At 43.9% G+C, this 20,644-nt stretch overlaps 1 protein-coding gene across 3 annotated transcripts in view; it reads left to right on the forward strand.

The window, feature by feature from the left end:
- The window catches only part of LOC138192512 (cadherin-18-like), a 123,152-nt gene extending 107,572 nt beyond the window's left edge, over window positions 1–15,580 (forward strand). For all 3 annotated transcript variants that reach the window (XM_069139950.1, XM_069139952.1, XM_069139953.1), the window contains 3 exons: window positions 4,127–4,241; window positions 8,250–8,519; window positions 11,655–15,580. In XM_069139950.1, coding sequence (XP_068996051.1) covers window positions 4,127–4,241; window positions 8,250–8,519; window positions 11,655–12,295 — 1,026 coding nt within the window. In that variant the 3' untranslated portion in view covers window positions 12,296–15,580. The remainder of the gene's footprint in view (window positions 1–4,126; window positions 4,242–8,249; window positions 8,520–11,654) is intronic.
- The last annotated feature ends 5,064 nt before the right edge of the window (window positions 15,581–20,644 follow it).

The following is a 20,644-nucleotide window of genomic DNA, read 5'->3' on the forward strand; positions in this document are numbered from 1 at the left end:
CACACAGATCACATCTCACACACTTCCTCTGCTTTATTACATGAACTGTTTTCTCTCATTATCTGTCTACCAGCCTCTCTGGTTTTTATTGAATTGAGACCGGAGTGTGTACGTGGTTTGTGTGCATTGTTGAGTGTGTGATCACCAGCCTTCCTGCAGGCAGCAGACAACACATGCTGCATGGTCAATGTCGGGGGAGCACTCTTTTTTTCTCCATTTTGCTGTCATTGCAACAAACTGATGCCAAGACATTTTCATGTGTAGCGTTAATCTGGCATGACACGTTTTCTCTGCTACGTTTGGGCCCTCAGTCGGGGACGACATTTGCATAATTGATTGGGAAGCGATGAGACTGGCTGTTGAGGTTGTGGGGCGTACAGAACATTTAATACTCATGTCCTGTTTGCTTTGTTAAGTGCACGCAGAACAGTGACAGATACGAGCCTGAGGCCTCCGAACATACTCTGATAAACACTTCAAATTTCTACTAGCTTGTTTACTGTGAAGAAACAGTCAGTGATGCCTGAAGAGCCGTGTGATAGAATTATTTAAATCAGCCTGAACTGGAAGAGATTTCTATTTGTTAGAATCATCGCTAACAAATCGCAGACTTCAGGATGACAAGTTATACATAAATAGCAGAGCACTGTTTCTGATGAGGCTTTATGTTTCCACAGACGACAACGTAACTAAAGCATTTATGAACAACCGTCTCTCTGCTGATATCAGGTGGAAAAAGAAGCCTCGATGAGTCACAGCCATTTTTGAACATTTCATTTGGAAATCAGAAGATAATCAGGGAAACATTTTCACATTCAGACTGAAGTTTTGTTGATTTATAGGTGGAACCTTCCGATGATTGTGATCACCTGAAGCCTGTTCAAACCTCGCTGAGCTCAATGCGTTGTGTGGAGTGGTGTTTTCAGGCCTGTTGAAACACTGACCTTTAACCCCACAGAATCCAGCCAACAGACAGACATCAGAAATAATAGGGCAGAAAGTCATGATATCTGGGAATAAAGATTCCCTCCGGATATACAAGTAGAGTGGTGTGCTTTGACTGGGATGCTCCTTTGAGTGGGATCATGTGATTACTGCTGGATATGAAGAGCAGATTCGGAGGTTCGTGTTCAGGGTTTAGAGGGATCTCTAGCAGAAGAGGAATATGATGAGTAACCAGCTGAAACTGACACTCGCGGTGTTCTTGTTCACCTTCCACAGACCCTGAATCATTCTGCAGCTCACAACACACAAACAGGAAAGTCGCTCTAATTTTGTTTCATCTTTTGCATCCCCATATGCAAGAGGTATGAAGCTGGTCATGATATGTATCCTCACCATGAGATGTCACTAAAGCCTTCACACTGCTCCTTTAAGGCCAGAGTCACTATACAGTCAAACGAAAAACATAGAAACTCAGACATTAATAAATGAATTATACTCTGAAACTGGTTGTGAACACACTGTTTACTTTTTGCTGTTTATTCCACAATAAGTTTTGACCAAAAGATGAGCGGGGAATTCATTTAAATGTAACTTCTCTCACTTTATTAGTGAGTAAATATTTGAAAGGCAACAGTGTGTCACCAGTTTTTCAAAAAAGAGTCTCTCTACGGTGTCACAGCAGTGTGTCACAAGTTTGTCACAGCAGTTTCACAAGTGTGTCACAGCAGTGTGTCACAGCAGTGTGTCACAACAGTGTGTCACAGCAGTGTGTCACAACAGTGTGTCACAAGTGTGTCACAGCAGTGTGTCACAAGTGTGTCACAGCAGTGTGTCACAACAGTGTGTCACAGCAGTGTGTCACAGCAGTGTGTCACAACAGTGTGTCACAACAGTGTGTCACAGCAGTGTGTCACAAGTGTGTCACAAGTGTGTCACAGCAGTGTGTCACAAGTGTGTCACAGCAGTGTGTCACAACAGTGTGTCACAACAGTGTGTCACAGCAGTGTGTCACAACAGTGTGTCACAAGTGTGTCACAGCAGTGTGTCACAAGTGTGTCACAGCAGTGTGTCACAACAGTGTGTCACAGCAGTGTGTCACAGCAGTGTGTCACAACAGTGTGTCACAACAGTGTGTCACAGCAGTGTGTCACAGCAGTGTGTCACAAGTGTGTCACAAGTGTGTCACAGCAGTGTGTCACAACAGTGTGTCACAACAGTGTGTCACAGCAGTGTGTCACAAGTGTGTCACAGCAGTGTGTCACAACAGTGTGTCACAGCAGTGTGTCACAACAGTGTGTCACAACAGTGTGTCACAGCAGTGTGTCACAAGTGTGTCACAAGTGTGTCACAGCAGTGTGTCACAAGTGTGTCACAGCAGTGTGTCACAACAGTGTGTCACAACAGTGTGTCACAGCAGTGTGTCACAACAGTGTGTCACAAGTGTGTCACAGCAGTGTGTCACAAGTGTGTCACAGCAGTGTGTCACAACAGTGTGTCACAGCAGTGTGTCACAGCAGTGTGTCACAACAGTGTGTCACAACAGTGTGTCACAGCAGTGTGTCACAGCAGTGTGTCACAAGTGTGTCACAAGTGTGTCACAGCAGTGTGTCACAACAGTGTGTCACAACAGTGTGTCACAGCAGTGTGTCACAAGTGTGTCACAGCAGTGTGTCACAACAGTGTGTCACAGCAGTGTGTCACAACAGTGTGTCACAGCAGTGTGTCACAGCAGTGTGTCACAACAGTGTGTCACAGCAGTTTGTCACAACAGTGTGTCACAGCAGTGTGTCACAGCAGTGTGTCACAACAGTGTGTCACAACAGTGTGTCACAAGTGTGTGTCACAGCAGTGTGTCACAAGTGTGTCACAGCAGTGTGTCACAAGTGTGTCACAGCAGTGTGTCACAACAGTGTGTCACAGCAGTGTGTCACAAGTGTGTCACAGCAGTGTGTCACAACAGTGTGTCACAGCAGTGTGTCACAACAGTGTGTCACAAGTGTGTCACAGCAGTGTGTCACAAGTGTGTCACAACAGTGTGTCACAGCAGTGTGTCACAACAGTGTGTCACAAGTGTGTCACAGCAGTGTGTCACAGCAGTGTGTCACAACAGTGTGTCACAAGTTTGTCACAGCAGTGTGTCACAACAGTGTGTCACAGCAGTGTGTCACAGCAGTGTGTCACAACAGTGTGTCACAGCAGTGTGTCACAGCAGTGTGTCACAACAGTGTGTCACAGCAGTGTGTCACAGCAGTGTGTCACAACAGTGTGTCACAAGTGTGTCACAGCAGTGTGTCACAACAGTGTGTCACAACAGTGTGTCACAAGTGTGTCACAGCAGTGTGTCACAACAGTGTGTCACAACAGTGTCACAGCAGTGTGTCACAGCAGTGTGTCACAGCAGTGTGTCACAAGTGTGTCACAACAGTGTGTCACAACAGTGTCACAACAGTGTGTCACAAGTGTGTCACAGCAGTGTGTCACAACAGTGTGTCACAACAGTGTGTCACAGCAGTGTGTCACAGCAGTGTGTCACAACAGTGTGTCACAACAGTGTGTCACAAGTGTGTCACAGCAGTGTGTCACAGATAGATAGATAGATAGACAGACAGACAGACAGACAGACAGACAGACAGACAGACAGACAGACAGACAGACAGACAGACAGACAGATAGACAGATAGATAGATAGATAGATAGATAGATAGATAGATAGATAGATAGATAGATAGATAGATAGATAGATAGATAGATAGATAGATAGATAGATAGTTACTTTATTAATCCCACAAGGGAACTTTTTTTAGCTACAGCAGCATTATAGAGTCGGATGTGTGTGTGTGTGTGTGTGTGTGTGTGTGTGTGTGTGTGTGTGTGTGTGTGTGTGTGTGTGTGTGTGTGTGTGTGTGTGTGTGTGACCCCACCCCCCTCTTCCCAAAGTAAAAGAAGGAACACTTACTACTGATGACTACATGAACATATTTTCCGTCATGTCACGTGTAAACATGACATTATGACCAATTAATTTAATGTCTTGTGTAATCGATTGTAAGAGATTGAGGTCGCTGACTTAATGTCATTTCAGACTGTGTTCTTCTGTCACAGTCTCTCTCTGTAGCCTTTCTTCTTCTCTTACATGCTCTTTTTTGTTAATTCATTTATGTCTTCTGTTTATCTGCTTCAGGTGATTCAGACCATCCGAGCAGCAGATCTGGATAACTTTGCAAACGGGAAGTTCTCCTTCTATACTCCTGCTGACCATCAAGTTAACACGAATTTTACTGTGAAGGACAATGGAGGTAAGACTTCATGTCATGTCATGTCTGACACAATAAAAGACGGTAGGAGGAGCGAAGAGCAGACACAACCAGGCGGGCAAGTGAACACAGTTTAGTGGTTTGTTAAAGTAAAAATACAAACTCAGATCAGGAACATGATCGGGTATAAAAAGATGATTAGGTTAGGTTAGGTAGTTACTTTATTAATCCCCGAGGGGACATTTTTTTTTCAGTGAGGCAGAGTCTCTCAGCAGTGAAGATGGGGAGAGGTTCACCACTCTGTGAAAGACTGTGTTGGAAAATAGTTCAACAATCTAAGAATAATGTTCCTCAACGTAAAACTACAAAGAATTAGTGGATTTCATCGTCTACGGTTCATAATATCATTAAAAGATTCAGAGAATCTGGATAAATCTCTGAACACAAGGGACAAGGCTGGAAACCAATATTGGATGGTGGTGATCTCCGGGCCCTCAGGCAGCACTGCATTAAAAACACACTATTCTGGAGTGGAAATCACTGCATGGGCTCAGGAACACTTGGGACATCTGGAGCATTGTTAGGTTCAGAACTATAACATAGCGCTGATAGGATAAGAATCAAACCCACAGTCAGACAAACACAAGGCTTGGACCCAAATCTGAGTTTTACTTGCAGCAAGGGAAGTCCGTGCAGGGTCTTAGAGTTGTAAGCTCTTCACCTGGCATCAGCCAACTCCGAATCAGACTTCCCTCTTTGCTCCTTTTATTGTACGTATGGGGTTACAAAACATCACGTGATTACATTACTATAGATAAGGTCACATGTTCTGTAACGTGAGTGCATAGGGGTTCAATGCCCTTTGCACCCTATATGAGTATGTTTGCTTTTAATCAAAGTGTGTGCTAAATTAGATGAGTCAGTTCCTTTGTTGCAAGAGAGGAACTCGTGGTTTGTGTATGTAGTAGTGACCTTTCAACTACAGTTATCTACATAGATTAAAGAAAACTTTTCACACATAACAGTAACTTAATTTACACACTGACAATGAGTTACTATTTTTCCTAACAAGCATCATGACATGAAAAATACAACAAAGGAGACCCTGAACTGTTGAGCAGCTGAAATCCACTATCAGGCAAGAATGGGACCACATTTCACTTTCAAAACTCCAGAAACTGGTTTCCTCAGTTTCCAAATGTTTACAGAGTGTTGTTAAAAGAAGAGGTGATGCAGCTCAGTGGTGAACATGATCCTGTCCCAAATTACAAACTGAACTTTGTACTGAACTCGTTTCAAAGACATCATCAAGGTGCATCATGGGACTTGTTGAAGCTCGAAACGTTTCGTCTTCAAAGACATTTTAAATACTTCTGTAAATCTGAATGATTCGTTTGTTTTGAGCATCTCCCATGAGAATGAAGCGCTTCATAAAGTGGGTCTGAGCTGTCAGCATGAGTTACAGCAGCAGCTGATCACAAATAAGAACTCCCTCATGTACACGTCAAGCTGAATTTGAACTTTTTAGAGATGTGTTGCTGCCATCAAATTCAAAAGAAACATATAAAACTATAGAATTTCTCTGTTTCAACATTTGATATGTTGTCTTTAAACTATTTTCAATTACATATGGGTTATGTACGGTGTCTCAACTTTTATTAGAGATGGGGTTGTACGTAGTGGTTGTCTAAGAATCGACATTGAAATATTGACACTTGTGAGTCCAAACATTTATTGCGGAGGGTTGATTCACATATTAAAGTATTGATGTCTAAACTCTTTGGAGTAAAGTTAAATGAAACCAGCCTGATAAGAACTACTTCTTCTTCCATCTGTCAGTCTTATGTGAACTATGGCTTTATTAATGTGTGAGCTACTAAACTGAGTGTTGGCGTTGACGATGGCAGAGAGACTAAGAGTGTGTCGCCATGGAGGCAAATAAATATGCCACCAAAATAAATAAATATGGTTATGAGTTAATTAATGAAATTAGTAAATGCCACAATAAATCACTACATAAAGATCAGGGCAGAAAAGTCAACATAATATGTCTGTGTATTAATATGGTCAAAGTGCTGATGCTTTATTGTTATTTCTCTGTACCTTTGAGCAGCCAATAATGTTAACTGACTCTGTCCAGTTCAACGACTGCATGAGCAGTTCTAAAGGACCCCAGTCGTCCATCTTCATGCCCGTCTACTTCCCTCATTTACCAGCTACAGACTCCCACATTCTGTACTGCTACAGTATTCATTATGTTGGAAAACAAAATAAATTATTTGTCACTTGATGTGATTTGCCAGATACATTAATTCAACAAATATGAATTAATTTCGTCACTGTGTTGATAAAGCTGTCATCTGTGTGGCAGTGCGTTAAACAGAAAAAAGAGAAAAAGCCCGTTTAGTTTTTATGAATGGCCAGGCTGGAGGCGGGGTCAAGTGTCAGATGATCACTCACTGAGCCTGCTCTGAAAACAGGGAGAATGCTTCCTTTAAAAAAAAGGCTAAATATTAATTTTGATACGGCTAAGAATAAAAGTTCATTATTCGTCCACCATGACTAAAGTTAAACACTTGTTGATACCAGTTACACAGATACTTAATACAAGTTTACATTGTTAGCCAATATGAGGAACTAAAGACAGGCAGAGAGTCTGCAGATTAACTATATTAGCGACGCTTATTAACATCAACAATATGTACAAGTGTTATTAATTTGCATGAGAAACAAACAGAGAATAGAACATTATATGTGCATTATAGTTTCAGCTTGAATACTGAGTTTGTCATTGTGGAGTTGTAACAATGTTCCATTATAGGACAGCAGACATTAGTTGTCTGGATAGTTTCACCTTGTGGGGCTGACGGAAGGGTCAAAGGTCAGCTGGTTCACAGCAGGAGACCGAGTCAAACCCCGGCCAAAAGGGGAGTTTATGTTTGTTTATTGGGCCTGGTGAGTTTTATGACGTGAAAGCTTTTTGGAGTTTATCTGTAGATCTGTGGTGTCCTGCTTCATAAGTTCTTGTAACTTTAAGATGACCTGAGGCTCTATGTGCTGAAGAGGATGTCTTGCTACAATGTGGAATCCTCCATTTATGACTGTTGACAAACAATATCATCAAAAGGGCTATGATGCATTTAAACACATGATGGCAGTCAGAGGGCTAGTTGAGAAGTTATTACAAAAGCTGCTGTGCTGGAGGTCACACCTGGAAGAGGGAACGGAAACGGTTCTCTCGGTTGAACACCGTGACAAAACTCCCACTTTGAAAAGTTTACGTTCAAAATCATCTTAACCAACCTCTGAAAAACCAGCAGCTACTCGGCTCTGCAGTGTCATGTGCAAACGCATGATCAACTTTGTAAACGTTGTTGGACTCACTCTATACAGGTTGTACTTAATAGAAGAATGTTCCACATCAATGTTGTGTTGTAGAACATGAGTTTGGGTTAGAAAAGAGTGATATGAACTGATAACACCGAGCTCTTCCATTGAGAGGGATTCAGTCAAATGTGTAAAAAAGAATAACATAACTCTCGACATGACCTGAACAATGTCCACAGAAGATCAGCAAAGGCACTGATTTCAGCACCGGACAACTCACCTGCTCACCACTGGCAGTCATGGACAGAAGACACTTCAGTACTGTATAACTTCAACTTTAACTGCACAAGTGTGTAAAACAATCCTGATATTGAGCTGCAGCGGGATGATCGGGTCGGAAACAGGCTCCAGGGCTATTAAAAAACTCTTCAGAGCTGTTTATCAAGAATACCTTCATTTATTTATTTTTAATATACAATACAGCTTATCTCTGATATGTACATTTATAACTTGGTTTTCAGTCTTCATCTGGGTTTATCTATTTGTTTAACTATCATTTTCTACAGTATTCTTCAAAGTGCTGTTTTGCTCTCTCCTCCACTTTAATAATCTAACCTTCCCTCCACCTTTGTTCCACCTCTCACCCATTATTCATAAGTCTATATTATATCTTTACCTTTCACTCACTTCCTCCTTCTCTCTCCTCCTACTTCGTGTCTCCAGACAACACGGCCGGTATAATATCTCGTCGGCGTGAGGGCTTCAGCCATGACCGGGACCAGAAGTTCTTCAGCTTAGTGGTGGTGGTGTCTGATGGCGGGGAGCCCACTCTCAGCAGCACTGTTACACTGTCCCTCAGAGTGTGTGTGTGTCAGAGGAACAGCAGAGGGCGCAGCAGCAACAACATGTGTCAGCCCCAGGCCTTCCTGTCGTCAGCCGGTCTCAGCACCGGGGCCTTTGTGGCCATACTGCTGTGTATTGTCATATTATTAGGTGAGTAGGCAGACATGTGTAATATAACATGCTTACATTAGCAGTGGGAGTACATTTGGATTTAAAAAACATTGCTCTTATATATATATATATAGATATAGATATAGATATAGATATAGATATAGATATAAAAATTAAATAAGATATGGATGTGATTTTATTTATACTAAAAGAGTACTTTTACTTGAGAGGGCTCAAATGTTTATCAACAGCACACTTGCGACATTGAACTCTTCATGGCTCCTTTCAGCTTTATGTCATTTTGTTTTTCAGCTGTTCGTGTCAAAATGAATAAAAACTAATGATTTAATTTGGAGACCAAATGTTTGTGCCTCATGAATGTACAGTACCATGATGGGCACACCGCCGTATATTCTAACCTAAATCACTCTCAGAAAGCTGCCTGAATCTCATGTTTTCGTTTTATATATAATATATATATATATATATATATATATATATATATATATATATATATATATATACAGTGCATCCGGAAAATATTCACAGCGCTTCACTTTTTCCACATTTCGTTATGTTACAGCTTTATTCCAAAATGGATTAAATTATTTTTTTTCCTCAAAATTCTACACACAATATCCCATAATGACAAAGTGAAAAAAGTTTGTTAAAATTTTTTGCAAATCTGTTAAAAATAAACAACAAAAATATAACACGTACATACTGTAAGTATTCACAGCCTTTGCTCAATACTTTGTTGAATCACCTTTGGCAGCAATTCCAGCCTCAAGTCTTTTTGAGTATGTGGCTACAAGCTCGGCACCTATTTCTGGGCAGTTTCTCCCATTCTTCTTTGCAGGACCTCTCAAGCTCCATCAGGTTGGATGGGGAGCGTCAGTGCACAGACATCTTCAGATCTCTCCAGAGATGTTCAATCGGGTTCAAGTCTGGGCTCTGCCTGGGCCTCTCAAAGACATTCACAGAGTTGTCCTGAAGACACTCCTTTGTTATCTTGGCTGTGTGCTTTGGGTCGTTGTCCTGTTGGAAGATGAACCTTCGCCCCAGTCTGAGGTCCAGAGCGCTCTGGAGAAGGTTTTCATCAAGGATGTCTCTGTACATCGCTGCATTCATCTTTCCCTCCATCCTGACTAGTCTCCCAGTTCCTGCCGCTGAAAAACATCCCCACAGCATGATGCTGCCACCACCATGCTTCACCGTAGAGATGGTATTGGTCAGGTGATGAGAGGTGCCTGGTTTCCTCCAAACATGACACTTGGCATTCAGGCCAGAGAGTTCAATCTTTGTTTCATCAGACCAGAGAATTTAGTTTCTCATGGTCTGACAGTCCTTCAGGTTCCTTTTGGTAAACTCCAGGTGGGCTGTCATGTTCCTTTTACTGAGGAGTGGCTTCCATCTGGCCACTCTACCAAACAGGCCTGCTGGGTGGAGTGCTGCAGAGATGGTTGTCCTTCTGGAAGGTTCTCCTCTCTTCACAGAGCAACGCTGGAGCTCTGTCAGAGTGACCATCGGGTTCTTGGTCACCTCCCTGACTAAGGCCCTTCTCCCCCGATCGCTCAGTTTGGCCGGGCGGCCGACTCCAGGAAGAGTCCTGGTGGTTCAAACTTCTTCCATTTACGGATGATGGAGGCCACTGTGCTCATTGGGACCTTCAATGCTGCAGACATGTTTCTGTACCCTTCCCCAGATCTGAGCCTCGATACAATCCTGTCTCGGAGGTCTACAGATGATTCCTTGGACTTCATGTCTTGGTTTGTGCTCTGACATGTCAACTGTGGGACCTTATACAGACGGTGTGTGTCTTTCCACATCATGTCCAATCAACTGAATTTACCAGGTGGACTCCAATCAAGTTGTAGAAACATCTCAAGGATGATCAGTGGAAACAGGATGCTCAATTTTGAGTGTAATGGCAAAGGCTGTGAATACTTGTGTACATTGGATTTTTGTGTTTTTTATTTTTAATAGATTTGCAAAAATTTCAAAAAAATATTTCACGTCATTATGGGGTATTGTGTGTAGAATTTTGAGGGGAAAAATGAATTTAATCCATTTTGGAATAATGCTGTAATATAACAAAATGTGTAAAAAGTGAAGCGCTGTGAATACTTTCCGGATGCACTGTGTATATATATATATATATATGTTATATTATCTTATAATCGTATATATACCTATCTTTTAATATCTTATGTTTTATAATCATATATATATATTATATCTTATTATCTTATATATCTCACAATATTTTATAATCTCGTATTTATATATACTCTATATATCATATAATATTGTAAATTTATATCATAATATCTTATAATCTTATATATATATATATATATATATATATATATATATATATATATATAAGATATACATATCTTATATATATATATCGTATATATATATCTTATAATATCGTATATATATATCTTATAATATCTTATAATCTTATAATATCATGCGTTGTACCAGTAATTAAAGCCTGAGGTCCAGTGAAGGCTGAACCATGATGAGTAACAAACTAGTGCCCTCTGGAAGCTGTTGAAGGTCATCGGATGATCAATATATTGGATCAAACAGACCGTTATTATGATGGAAAGTTCTGTTTGGTTCCGTCAAAGTAAAGGCTCTGTTGCTCCGGTCCTTTCTACTGCATGGTCTTCAACCAGCAGATGTTGTTCCACTTTCTTCTCTCCCTGATTTAAACTTTCAGCCTGTAGCTATGATATGTAGCCTTGAGCTTGTTTACATCCACTGTGGGTCGCTGAGTGTTTTTCTTCATAGAATACATTGAGAGTTGTTTTCAACGTGGTGATCCACAGTTCATAACTGAAGAAGAAGCATTACTGTCTACTGTCGTGTGTTTTTGTTGCTACCTTTTACTTATGACCCGTTGTGGTATCAACATAGAGCTGTTGATCGAGGACCTGATGTACAGACTAATTTACTACTTTGGTTATTTCAAATAATGTATTTATCTGTCCATGCTTTTTTGCCGTGAATTAAGTAAATGGTTTTTATTGGGGTTTATAAAATACATACCTTTTCATATTCCTGATAGTTTGTTGGACAGAAAGTCTGTTATGTTTTTGTAAAGAATCCAATCTATGTTCATGTTAAAGATCTTTATCTGTCCTGCTCACCTCCCTGCAGTCATCGTCATCCTCTTCACCCAGCTGAGAAATAAGAAAGCGAGCAAAGAGCAGCTGATTCTGTCTGAAGAGGACGTGAGAGAAAACGTGGTGACATATGATGATGAGGGAGGCGGGGAGGAGGACACAGAGGCCTTCGATATCGCCGCACTTCGAAATCCCAAAGCCATCGAACCTCGCAGGAAGTTCCACAGCTACCTGGGCCGGAGCCCCTATGGAGAGGAGGAGGAGGAGGAGGAGGAGGAGATCATACTGGTGAGGAGGAAGAGAGCTCGGGAGGAGGACTACGGGAACTACAGCCCTGAGACAGAACCTACCTGGTTTGTCATTGACTGTGTTCCTCAAGAGATCAACCATTCAGCTCCTTCGCTTCTGGACGGTCATGACATCATCCAGCAGATCATCCAGCAGAAGGTGGCCCAAGCAGACTGTGACACACGCGGCCCGCCTTATGACTCTCTGCAGACATATGCTTATGAAGGCCGGGGGTCCTTGACTGGCTCGGTCAGCTCTTTGGGTCTGACCGCAGCGCTGCCCGAACTAAACTATGCTGACCTGGAGGACTGGGAGCCCGAGGGCCACACACTGGAGAGACTGGTCGGAGAGCCGCTGGCTTCAAGCCAAGATAACCCCGACTCCTAAAGGTTCTGTTTCTTTTACTGTGCTGAAACAAATCACCTTTTACCTGAGTCATTTAAACCTGGCTGCACATCTACTGCCACAGAAAGCTTGCACTGGTGAACGGTGACATAATGTCAAATGAGAGGAAGAGAAAAGCCATTTATGTCAGAAAAAACAGACCAAACACAGCTTCTGTACTATGGAGGCTACCTGACAGACAAGCAGAGGTTTAAAATGACAGATTTTTCCATCAGCTCTGCTTGTGGGGTGTGTTAATGAAAAAGGTCCAGCTGTCTGTGGGACTGAAGGATTCTGGTTCTGATCTTCTATTGCTAAAAGTCCAGGCATGACGCTCAGACAGCTGTTCTGGAGATGAATACCAAATTCCCTTGAAGTACAACAACCCAAGATTGGAGGTTCAGTGTTCATCCTTTAGCTTGAATGATGGGAATATGAAGTTTTCTTGGTTTATTATTCATTCAGACTGTGATGTAGGTGTTTTTTGTAAAGATCAGAGGAAGCTGACGGCCCTGCTGAAGGTGCACACTTTACTGAGATTAAGAGGAAGTTACAGGCTGTAGAAAAGTGGTGAATTCTTATTATTTAATGACTGTCAGGTCACAGAGCCCCAAATATGTTTGCATGCATATGTTGACAGTAGGACCCTGAAGCATCGGTTCCCCAGATGTGGATTAGTGAAAGGTAGCAAATCCAAAGTCCAGTTTTTATGATTGTGCTCTGAGACTAAAGACCAAAATGTAAAGACTGTCAGGTGATCTCTTCTGGTCTCTTTCCTACTGCAGGAACTCAACAACTCAAAACCTGTGTTGGAACATGTTAAGCAGTCAAATCATTCTTCAATCTGTTGTTTTTTCTGCAACTTCCAGTGTGACAAACTGTCACCCACCAAAAGAAGTTAATTATCCTGTTCCACAAACCTGTGACATGTCTGAGGTGAGCACGGCCGTGTTGATCCTCTGTTCTTTGCCATGTACATGTCAGATGTAATCAGAAACATTTTTCAGATCTGATGCTGTTTTACCATTTAACGTGGAGCTTGAACAAGAATGAATCCCTCAAATACAATTTGCTATTCTCCCAAAAATACTTCCAACAGAAGCTCAATAAAGTTCTTCGACTTCCCAAACTTCCAGAGACAGGAAATTACACGAAGTCTGAAAGCCGTCTGGTAAATCGGATTAATTCTGACGTTTCGGGATCATTTAGTGACTGACCTTATTTAAATGACAAATGATTGATGTCTTAATTCAAGCAGTAGCCACTGTTCTGCATAAACCTTCCAAAAGACTCTGACAGGCTTCATCTGACTCAACACAAAGATAAAAACAGACAGGGGACCTCATCAGATTCACAGACCTCTTATTACCTAACAGAAAAAACACAGGAGTTTCCCATGTTCAAAAGCACATGTGGTCACACACGTCAGCACAGGACAGTGGTGCCATGTTTCATATGATGAAGTTCCTGCAATGACAAAGGATCCGATCCGGTCCACATCAGCTGACAGGTGTTCTGAGCAGAGAGGAGGCTGACAGAGACACAGCAGGAGCTCAGGGTCTCACTGACTAGCTCATAAAGAGTGTAAGATCAGACTTCTCCTCCATCTTTCTGTCTCCTGGTGACCCCACTGACTCCTGTGAATCTGTGCAGGTTTGTATCACAGTAAACATTTTGTTTCAGTCAACAGAAGATCATCAGGAGGATGAAGCCTATTTTACCTGGTGTATATTTTTATCAATGAATAAAAAAATCAGTGGTTTGAAAAGCAGATTGATTGTGATTTTATGAGTTTGGATCCATATGCACATATCTGACCCCACTCTGTCTGAAACAATCCTTCTCTCTCCTTCCTTCTGTTCCACTTCTCTAACTGGGTTAACAGGAAAAAAACAACTCCCTCAAAGAGCTCAAAGTTTCTAATGGAGGCCACAGCAGTAATAATGTGCTTTAAACATCTCGGTGTTGGTGGAGCAGTTATCGAGGGATGGTGAATCTGTACAGGAGACGGCTTGGTTTGGGACAGAAGGAGATGAATTAAAGCCTGAACGCGGATGTGGGTGCTGACTTTTTTGTCATATTTGTAGTTTTTTTTATTGTTGGCTTCGAGCACTGATGAATCAGGAGCAGCCCGGCCTTGACTGTTATCTGTTCAACCTGCCACTGATGATCAACTGTGTTTTAGTTTTTAGGTTTTTTTTAATGCTGTTATTAGTAATGCCTTCTCTGGACCGAGATCATTGAAGATGGACTGAGGTGAAGTGGAAAACTGTCCTGAGGTTTGATGGATCACAATCTGAGATTCTGTTTGGAAATCATGGACGCTGCATCCTCCAGGTTAAAGAGGAGAGGGACCATCCAGCTTGTTATCAGCTCAGTTCTAAAGCCAGCATCTGTGATGGTACAGGGATGCATTAGTGCACATGGCATGGGTAGCTTGAACATCTGGAAGGAAGCATTAATGCTGAATGATATATTCAGGTTTTGGAGCAACATATGCTGCCATCCAGACAACATCTCTTTCAGGGAAGGTCTTGTTTATTTCAGCAGAACAACATCCAACCACATTCTGCACGTATTCCAACAGCATGGTTCTCTAGTAGAAGAGTCCGCTGATAAACTGGCCTCCTGCAGTCCAGACCTGTCAATCATTGAAAACATCTGGAGCATCAGGACATGAACAATACAACAAAGGAGACCCTGAACTGTTGAGCAGCTGAAATCCTCTATCAGGCAAGAATGGGACCACATTTCACTTTCAAAACTCCAGAAATTGGTCTCCTCGGTTCCCAAAGGTTTCCAGAGTGTTGTTAAAAGAAGAGTTGATGCAGCTCAGTGGTGAACATGATCCTGGAACAACTTTATAGAGACGTGTTGCTGCATCAGGTTCAAGATGAGAAAATGTTTTTCAAAAAACTACAAGATTTCTCAGTTTCAACATTTGATATGTTGTCTTTGGTCTATTTGCTATTAAATATGAGTGTAAATAGTTCACAAATCATCATATTCTGTTCTTATTTACATTTTACAGAGTGTATCTACTCTTTTGGAAACATAATTGTACAAGTGATTGGATGCTAAAGTGGATACGACATAGAGAAATATGCAAGACCTGTCAAGTGATTTATGACCCCCTAAGCCCCGCCCCCTTTTATGACTTCCTCCAATAACGTAACCCTTTTGATCTTAGTCCCACTCCCCTTTTTTATGACGTTGATCTCAGCTGTCAAATGATTTATGACCTGTTGTTTGATGTTGATTTTATGACCTGTAATAAACTAGTTAATTACCCTGAGAAAGGAAGAAATGATTTTATGATCCATTGATCTTAGTCCGGTGTCTATTGATGATGTTGGCATTTGACCTGTCATGAAAGCAGTTTATGATGTTGAACCCTTTTATTACCGTGAAAGGAAGGTATGACCCAGAGATTTAGAACAGATAGATCTGATATTTAATAGTCCGCTTTTAATTGTCCAATTTTTTTGATCCATTGATTTGGTAGGATAAATTTTTATTACATTTTTATTGATAGATCTTTTCTTGAGTTTTTTAAATATAGGTGGTCTGGGTACAGACACAACCACTATAGGATGTTGAAGGTTTTGGGTGAGTGACAGCTCTAAAGAAGCTGCAGAGGAGCTGTAAGACTGCAGCTCTGCGTCCTGGCCTCAACCCTGGATGTCAGGTTTTAGGGCTGTTAAGAGACGTGGCCATATTTCTAGAAAGAAGAGCTGCACCATCCAAAGTAGGATGGATGCCGTCTCTCCGGATCAGACCAGGTTTTCCCCAGAAAGTATTCCAATTGTCAATGAAGCCCACGTTGTTAGCGGGACACCACCTCAACAACCAGCGGTGAAGTGAAAACGTACGGCTAAACATATCATCACTGGTCCGGTTAGGAAGGAGTCCAGAGAAAACTACGGAGTCCCACGTTGTTTTTGAAAAGTTGCACACCGATTCCACGCTAACTTTAGTTTAACTCTGTCCCCGGGAAGACATCTGACTCTGGCCACTGGTTTCGCTAACTTCACGTTCCGCAAAATATTACATTACATTACATTTATCTGACGCTTTTATCCAAAGCGACTTACAATAAGTTCATTTCAACCATGAGGGTACAAAACCCAGAACAACAAGAATCAACAAAATATAATTTCTTCAAGAAAGCCAAACTACAAAGTTCTATCAGTAAGTTCTATTTTAAGATACTAAAGTTCGACTGTTCAAGGTAAAGTCTGAAGAGGTGTGTTTTTAGTTTCTGGTGGAAGATGTTCAGAGTTTCTGCTGTCCTGATGTCGGTGGGGAGCTCATTCTACCATTTAGGAGCCAGGACAGCAAACAGTCGTGATTTTGTAGAGTGTTTAGCTCAGTGAGGAGCAACAAGCTGATTGGTAGATGCAAAGTGGAGGGAGCGGGCTGGGATGTAAGGTTGGACCATGTCCTGGATGTAGAGGAGGAGGAGGAGGAGGAGGAAGAGGAGCAGAGTGAATGGGCTGGGATGTAGGGTTGGACCATGTCCTGGATGTAGACTGGACCCAATCTGTTCGTAGCACGGTACGCAAGTACCAATGTTTTAAAATGGATGCGGGCAGCTGCTGGTAACCAGTGAAGGGAGCTGAGGAGGAGGAGGAGGAGGAGGAGGAGGAGGAGGAGGAGCGGAGTAGTGTGAGTGAATCCAGGAGGTTAAAGACCAGTCGAGCTGCGGCCTTCTGGATGAGCTGCAGAGGTCGGATGGTGCTAACAAGTAGACCTGCCAGGAGGGAGTTACAGTAGTCTAGATGTGAGATGACCAGAGCCTGGACCAGAACCTGGACCAGAACCTGGACCAGAACCTACACCTCCTTCTGAGTGAGAAGAGGACGTATTCTCCTGATGTTGTGCAGCATGTATCTACAGGAATGTGTTGTTGCAGTGATGTTGGCAGTAAGAGAGTTGACTGTCGAGTGTCTCCGAGGTTCTTATCAGTCAGGGTCGGGATAACAGAGTTGTTGAAGGTAGTAGTCAGGTCAAGGGTGGGAGAGTCTTTCTCTGGAAGGAAGAGCAGTTCGGTCTTGTGGAGGTTGATTTCCAGGTGGTGTGAGGACATCCACTGAGAGATGTCAGTCAGACAGGCAGAGATTCATGCTGCTACCTGTGTTTCAGATCGGGGAAAAGAGAGGATCAGTTGGGTGTTATCAGCATAGCTGTGGTAGGAAAAGACATGCGACTGAAGGACAGAGCTGAGAGAGTCGGTGTACAGAGAGAAGAGGAGGGGACCCGGGACGGAGCCTTGAGGGACACCAGTAGTGAGAGGACAAGGTTCAGACACAGAGCCTCTCCAAGTTACCCGGTAGGTGAGGTCGTTGAGGTAGGATGAGAACAGGGAGAGAGCAGAGCCTGAGACACCGAGGTCCTGAAGGAGGAAAGAAGGATCTGGTGGTTCACTGTGTCAAATGCAGCAGAAGGTCTAGAAGGATCAGGACAGAGGACAGAGAGGCTGCTCTAGCAGTGTGAAGCTGCTCAGAGACAGAAGGAGGACCGTCTCTGTTGAGTGGTCTGTTGAAACCAGACTGGTGGTCAAGAAGGTTATTATGGTGGAGATAGGAGGAGAGTTGGTTAAAGATAGCTCGCTCCAGAGTTTTAGAAAGAAAGGAAAGAAGAGAGACGGTCTGTAGTTGTTTACTTCAGACGGGTTGAGGGGGGGTTTCTTCAGGAGAGGGTTCACTCTCTCCTTCAGAGAGTTCAGGAAACAGACCGTTGACAGAAAAGTGTTGATGAGATGGAGAGAAAAGGAAGAAGGTCTGGAGCAATAGACTGGATAATGAGATGGGATGGGGAGGGGGGGGGGTTACCAAGGTAACAACTTGATTGGGAGACAGGGGGGTGAAAGAGGAAAGTGAAGGGGATGAAGATGAAGATGATGGACATGCAGTTATAGAAGATGGATTATAAAATGAGGAGCGTATGCCATCTATCTTTTTAGTAAAGTAGTTGACAAAGTGGCTTGGTGGAAGGAGGAGGGAGGAGGGGGAGGAGGGTCAAGGAGGTTGGAGAAGATGGAGAAGAGCTGTTTGGGGTTGGAAAATTAGGATTGAATTCTGGTTTGGTAGAAGGAGCTTTTGGCTGCAGAGATAGAGGAGAGGAGAGAGGAGGAGGACAGAGAGGAGGGAGAGAGGAGAGGAGAGATTGATAAGTGAGCAGGTCGTCAGGGTGGTTAGATTTTCTACATTTCCTTTCTGATGCTCTCATAGTGGCTCTCAGACAACCACGGAGCTGGGGAGGACTGGAGGACATGGAGGAGGACAGAGACAATCAAGAGAGGAAGACAGAGTAGAAAGGAGAGTGTCTGTGGATGAGTTAGGATGCATGAGGGAGAAAGAGTCAGTTGAAGGGAGGGCAGATAAAACAGAGGAGGGAGAGAGGAGGAGGGAGAGAGGAGGAGGGATAGAGGAGGGAGAGAGGAGGGAGAGAGGAGGAGGGAGAGAGGAGGGAGAGAGGAAGGAGAGAGGAGGAGGAGGGATAGAGGAAGGAGAGAGGAGGAAGAGAGGAAAGAGAGAGGAGGAGGGATAGAGGAGGGAGAGAGGAGGGAGAGAGGAGGGAGAGAGGAGGAGGGAGAGAGAGGAGGGAGAGAGGAGGGAGAGGAGGGAGAGAGGAGGAGGGAGAGAGGAGGGAGAGGAGGGAGAGAGGAGGAGGGAGAGAGAGGAGGGAGAGAGGAGGGAGAGAGGGAGTGAATGTTGTGACGGACAGGTCCAGAGTCTGTTGATGTGGTCAGGTTGTCAGTTAGAGAGAGTCAGAGATAAAGAAGTGGTCGGAGACATGAAGTGGAGTTACAGTGAGGTTAGATGTGGAGCAGTTTCTGGTGAAATATAGTCCAGGTGGTTCCAACCTTTGTGAGGAGGAGGGGAAGGACTGAGGGAGACAGCAAAGGAAGACAGGAAGAGCACAAGGTCAGATGACTTCTCAGTCTGGATGTTAAAGTCACCCAGAAGGACAAGTGGAGGACCAGGGGGAACCTGGAGAGGAACAATCAGGGGGAACCTGGAGAGGAACAATCAAGGGGAACCTGGAGAGGAACAACCAGGGGGAACCTGGAGAGGAACAATCAGGGGGAACCTGGAGAGGAACAATCAGGGGGAACCTGGAGAGGAACAACCTGGGGGAACCTGGAGAGGAACAACCAGGGGGAACCTGGAGAGGAACAACTAGGGGGAACCTGGAGAGGAACAATCAGGGGGAACCTGGAGAGGAACAATCAGGGGGAACCTGGCGAGGAACAATCAGGGGGAACCTGGAGAGGAACAACTAGGGGGAACCTGGAGAGGAACAATCAGGGGGAACCTGGAGAGGAACAATCAGGGGGAACCTGGCGAGGAACAATCAGGGGGAACCTGGAGAGGGCCAATGAGCTAAACTGTTTCTTCAACAGGTTTAGTTCACCGCCCTCATCTGTCTCCTCCACACCTCACACCTCCCAAACACCTCTGCTGCCTTCCCCCTCCCCCCTCTGTCCCACCTGGTGAGCTGCATGGACACAGAGCCCTCAACTCCAAAGGGCTCTTCCACCATTGACACCATGACCCCCCTCTCTCTGTGACGACTGGCCAGGTTAGGAGACAGCTGGAGAGACTCCACCAGCGCAAGACTGCAGGACCTGATGGCACCGTCCCCGTGTTCCTGAGGACCTGACGGCATCAGCCCCGGGGTCCTGAAGACCTGACGGCATCGGCCCCGGGGTCCTGAAGACCTGCGCCGTCCAGCTGGCTGAGGTCCTACAACACCTCTTCAACCTGAGCCTGAAGCAGGAGGAAGTCCCGGTGCTGTGGAAGACGTCCTGCCTGGTTCCAGTCCCTAAGAAGACGACTCCATCTGGCCTCAACGACTACCGACCGGTTGCCCTCACATCTCATGTGATGAAGGTGCTGGAGAGGCTGGTCTTGGCCCACCTCAGGCCGCTGGTGAAATCTTCTCTGGACCCGCTGCAATTTGCGTACCAGCCTCATGTGGGAGTGGACGATGCCATCATCTACCTGCTGCAACGAGCTCAGTCTCACCTGGATGGAACCGGTGACTCTGTGAGAATCACTTTCTTTGATTTCTCCAGTGCATTCAACACCATCCAACCACTGCTGCTGAGTGAGAAGCTGCGGGTGGTGGAGGTGGACACGTCCACCGTCTCCTGAATCACTGACGACCTGACAGGCAGACCACAGTTTTGTCTCTCATGACACCTCCTCCTGAAACCCCCTCTCCCCTCCTGAGACTGCGTATCGATAAGGTGAAATTCGACACCCAATCCTGGTCCATCCTCTTTACCTTAAAAGAGGGAGACTCAAGCTGATGATTCAGATTCGGTTAAATTTCTTCAAGATT

This window comes from Embiotoca jacksoni, unplaced genomic scaffold (genome assembly GCF_022577435.1).
Source record: "Embiotoca jacksoni isolate LCO1_2020_lvr unplaced genomic scaffold, fEmbJac1.0.p SCAF_88, whole genome shotgun sequence".
Taxonomy (NCBI): Eukaryota; Metazoa; Chordata; class Actinopteri; family Embiotocidae; genus Embiotoca; species Embiotoca jacksoni.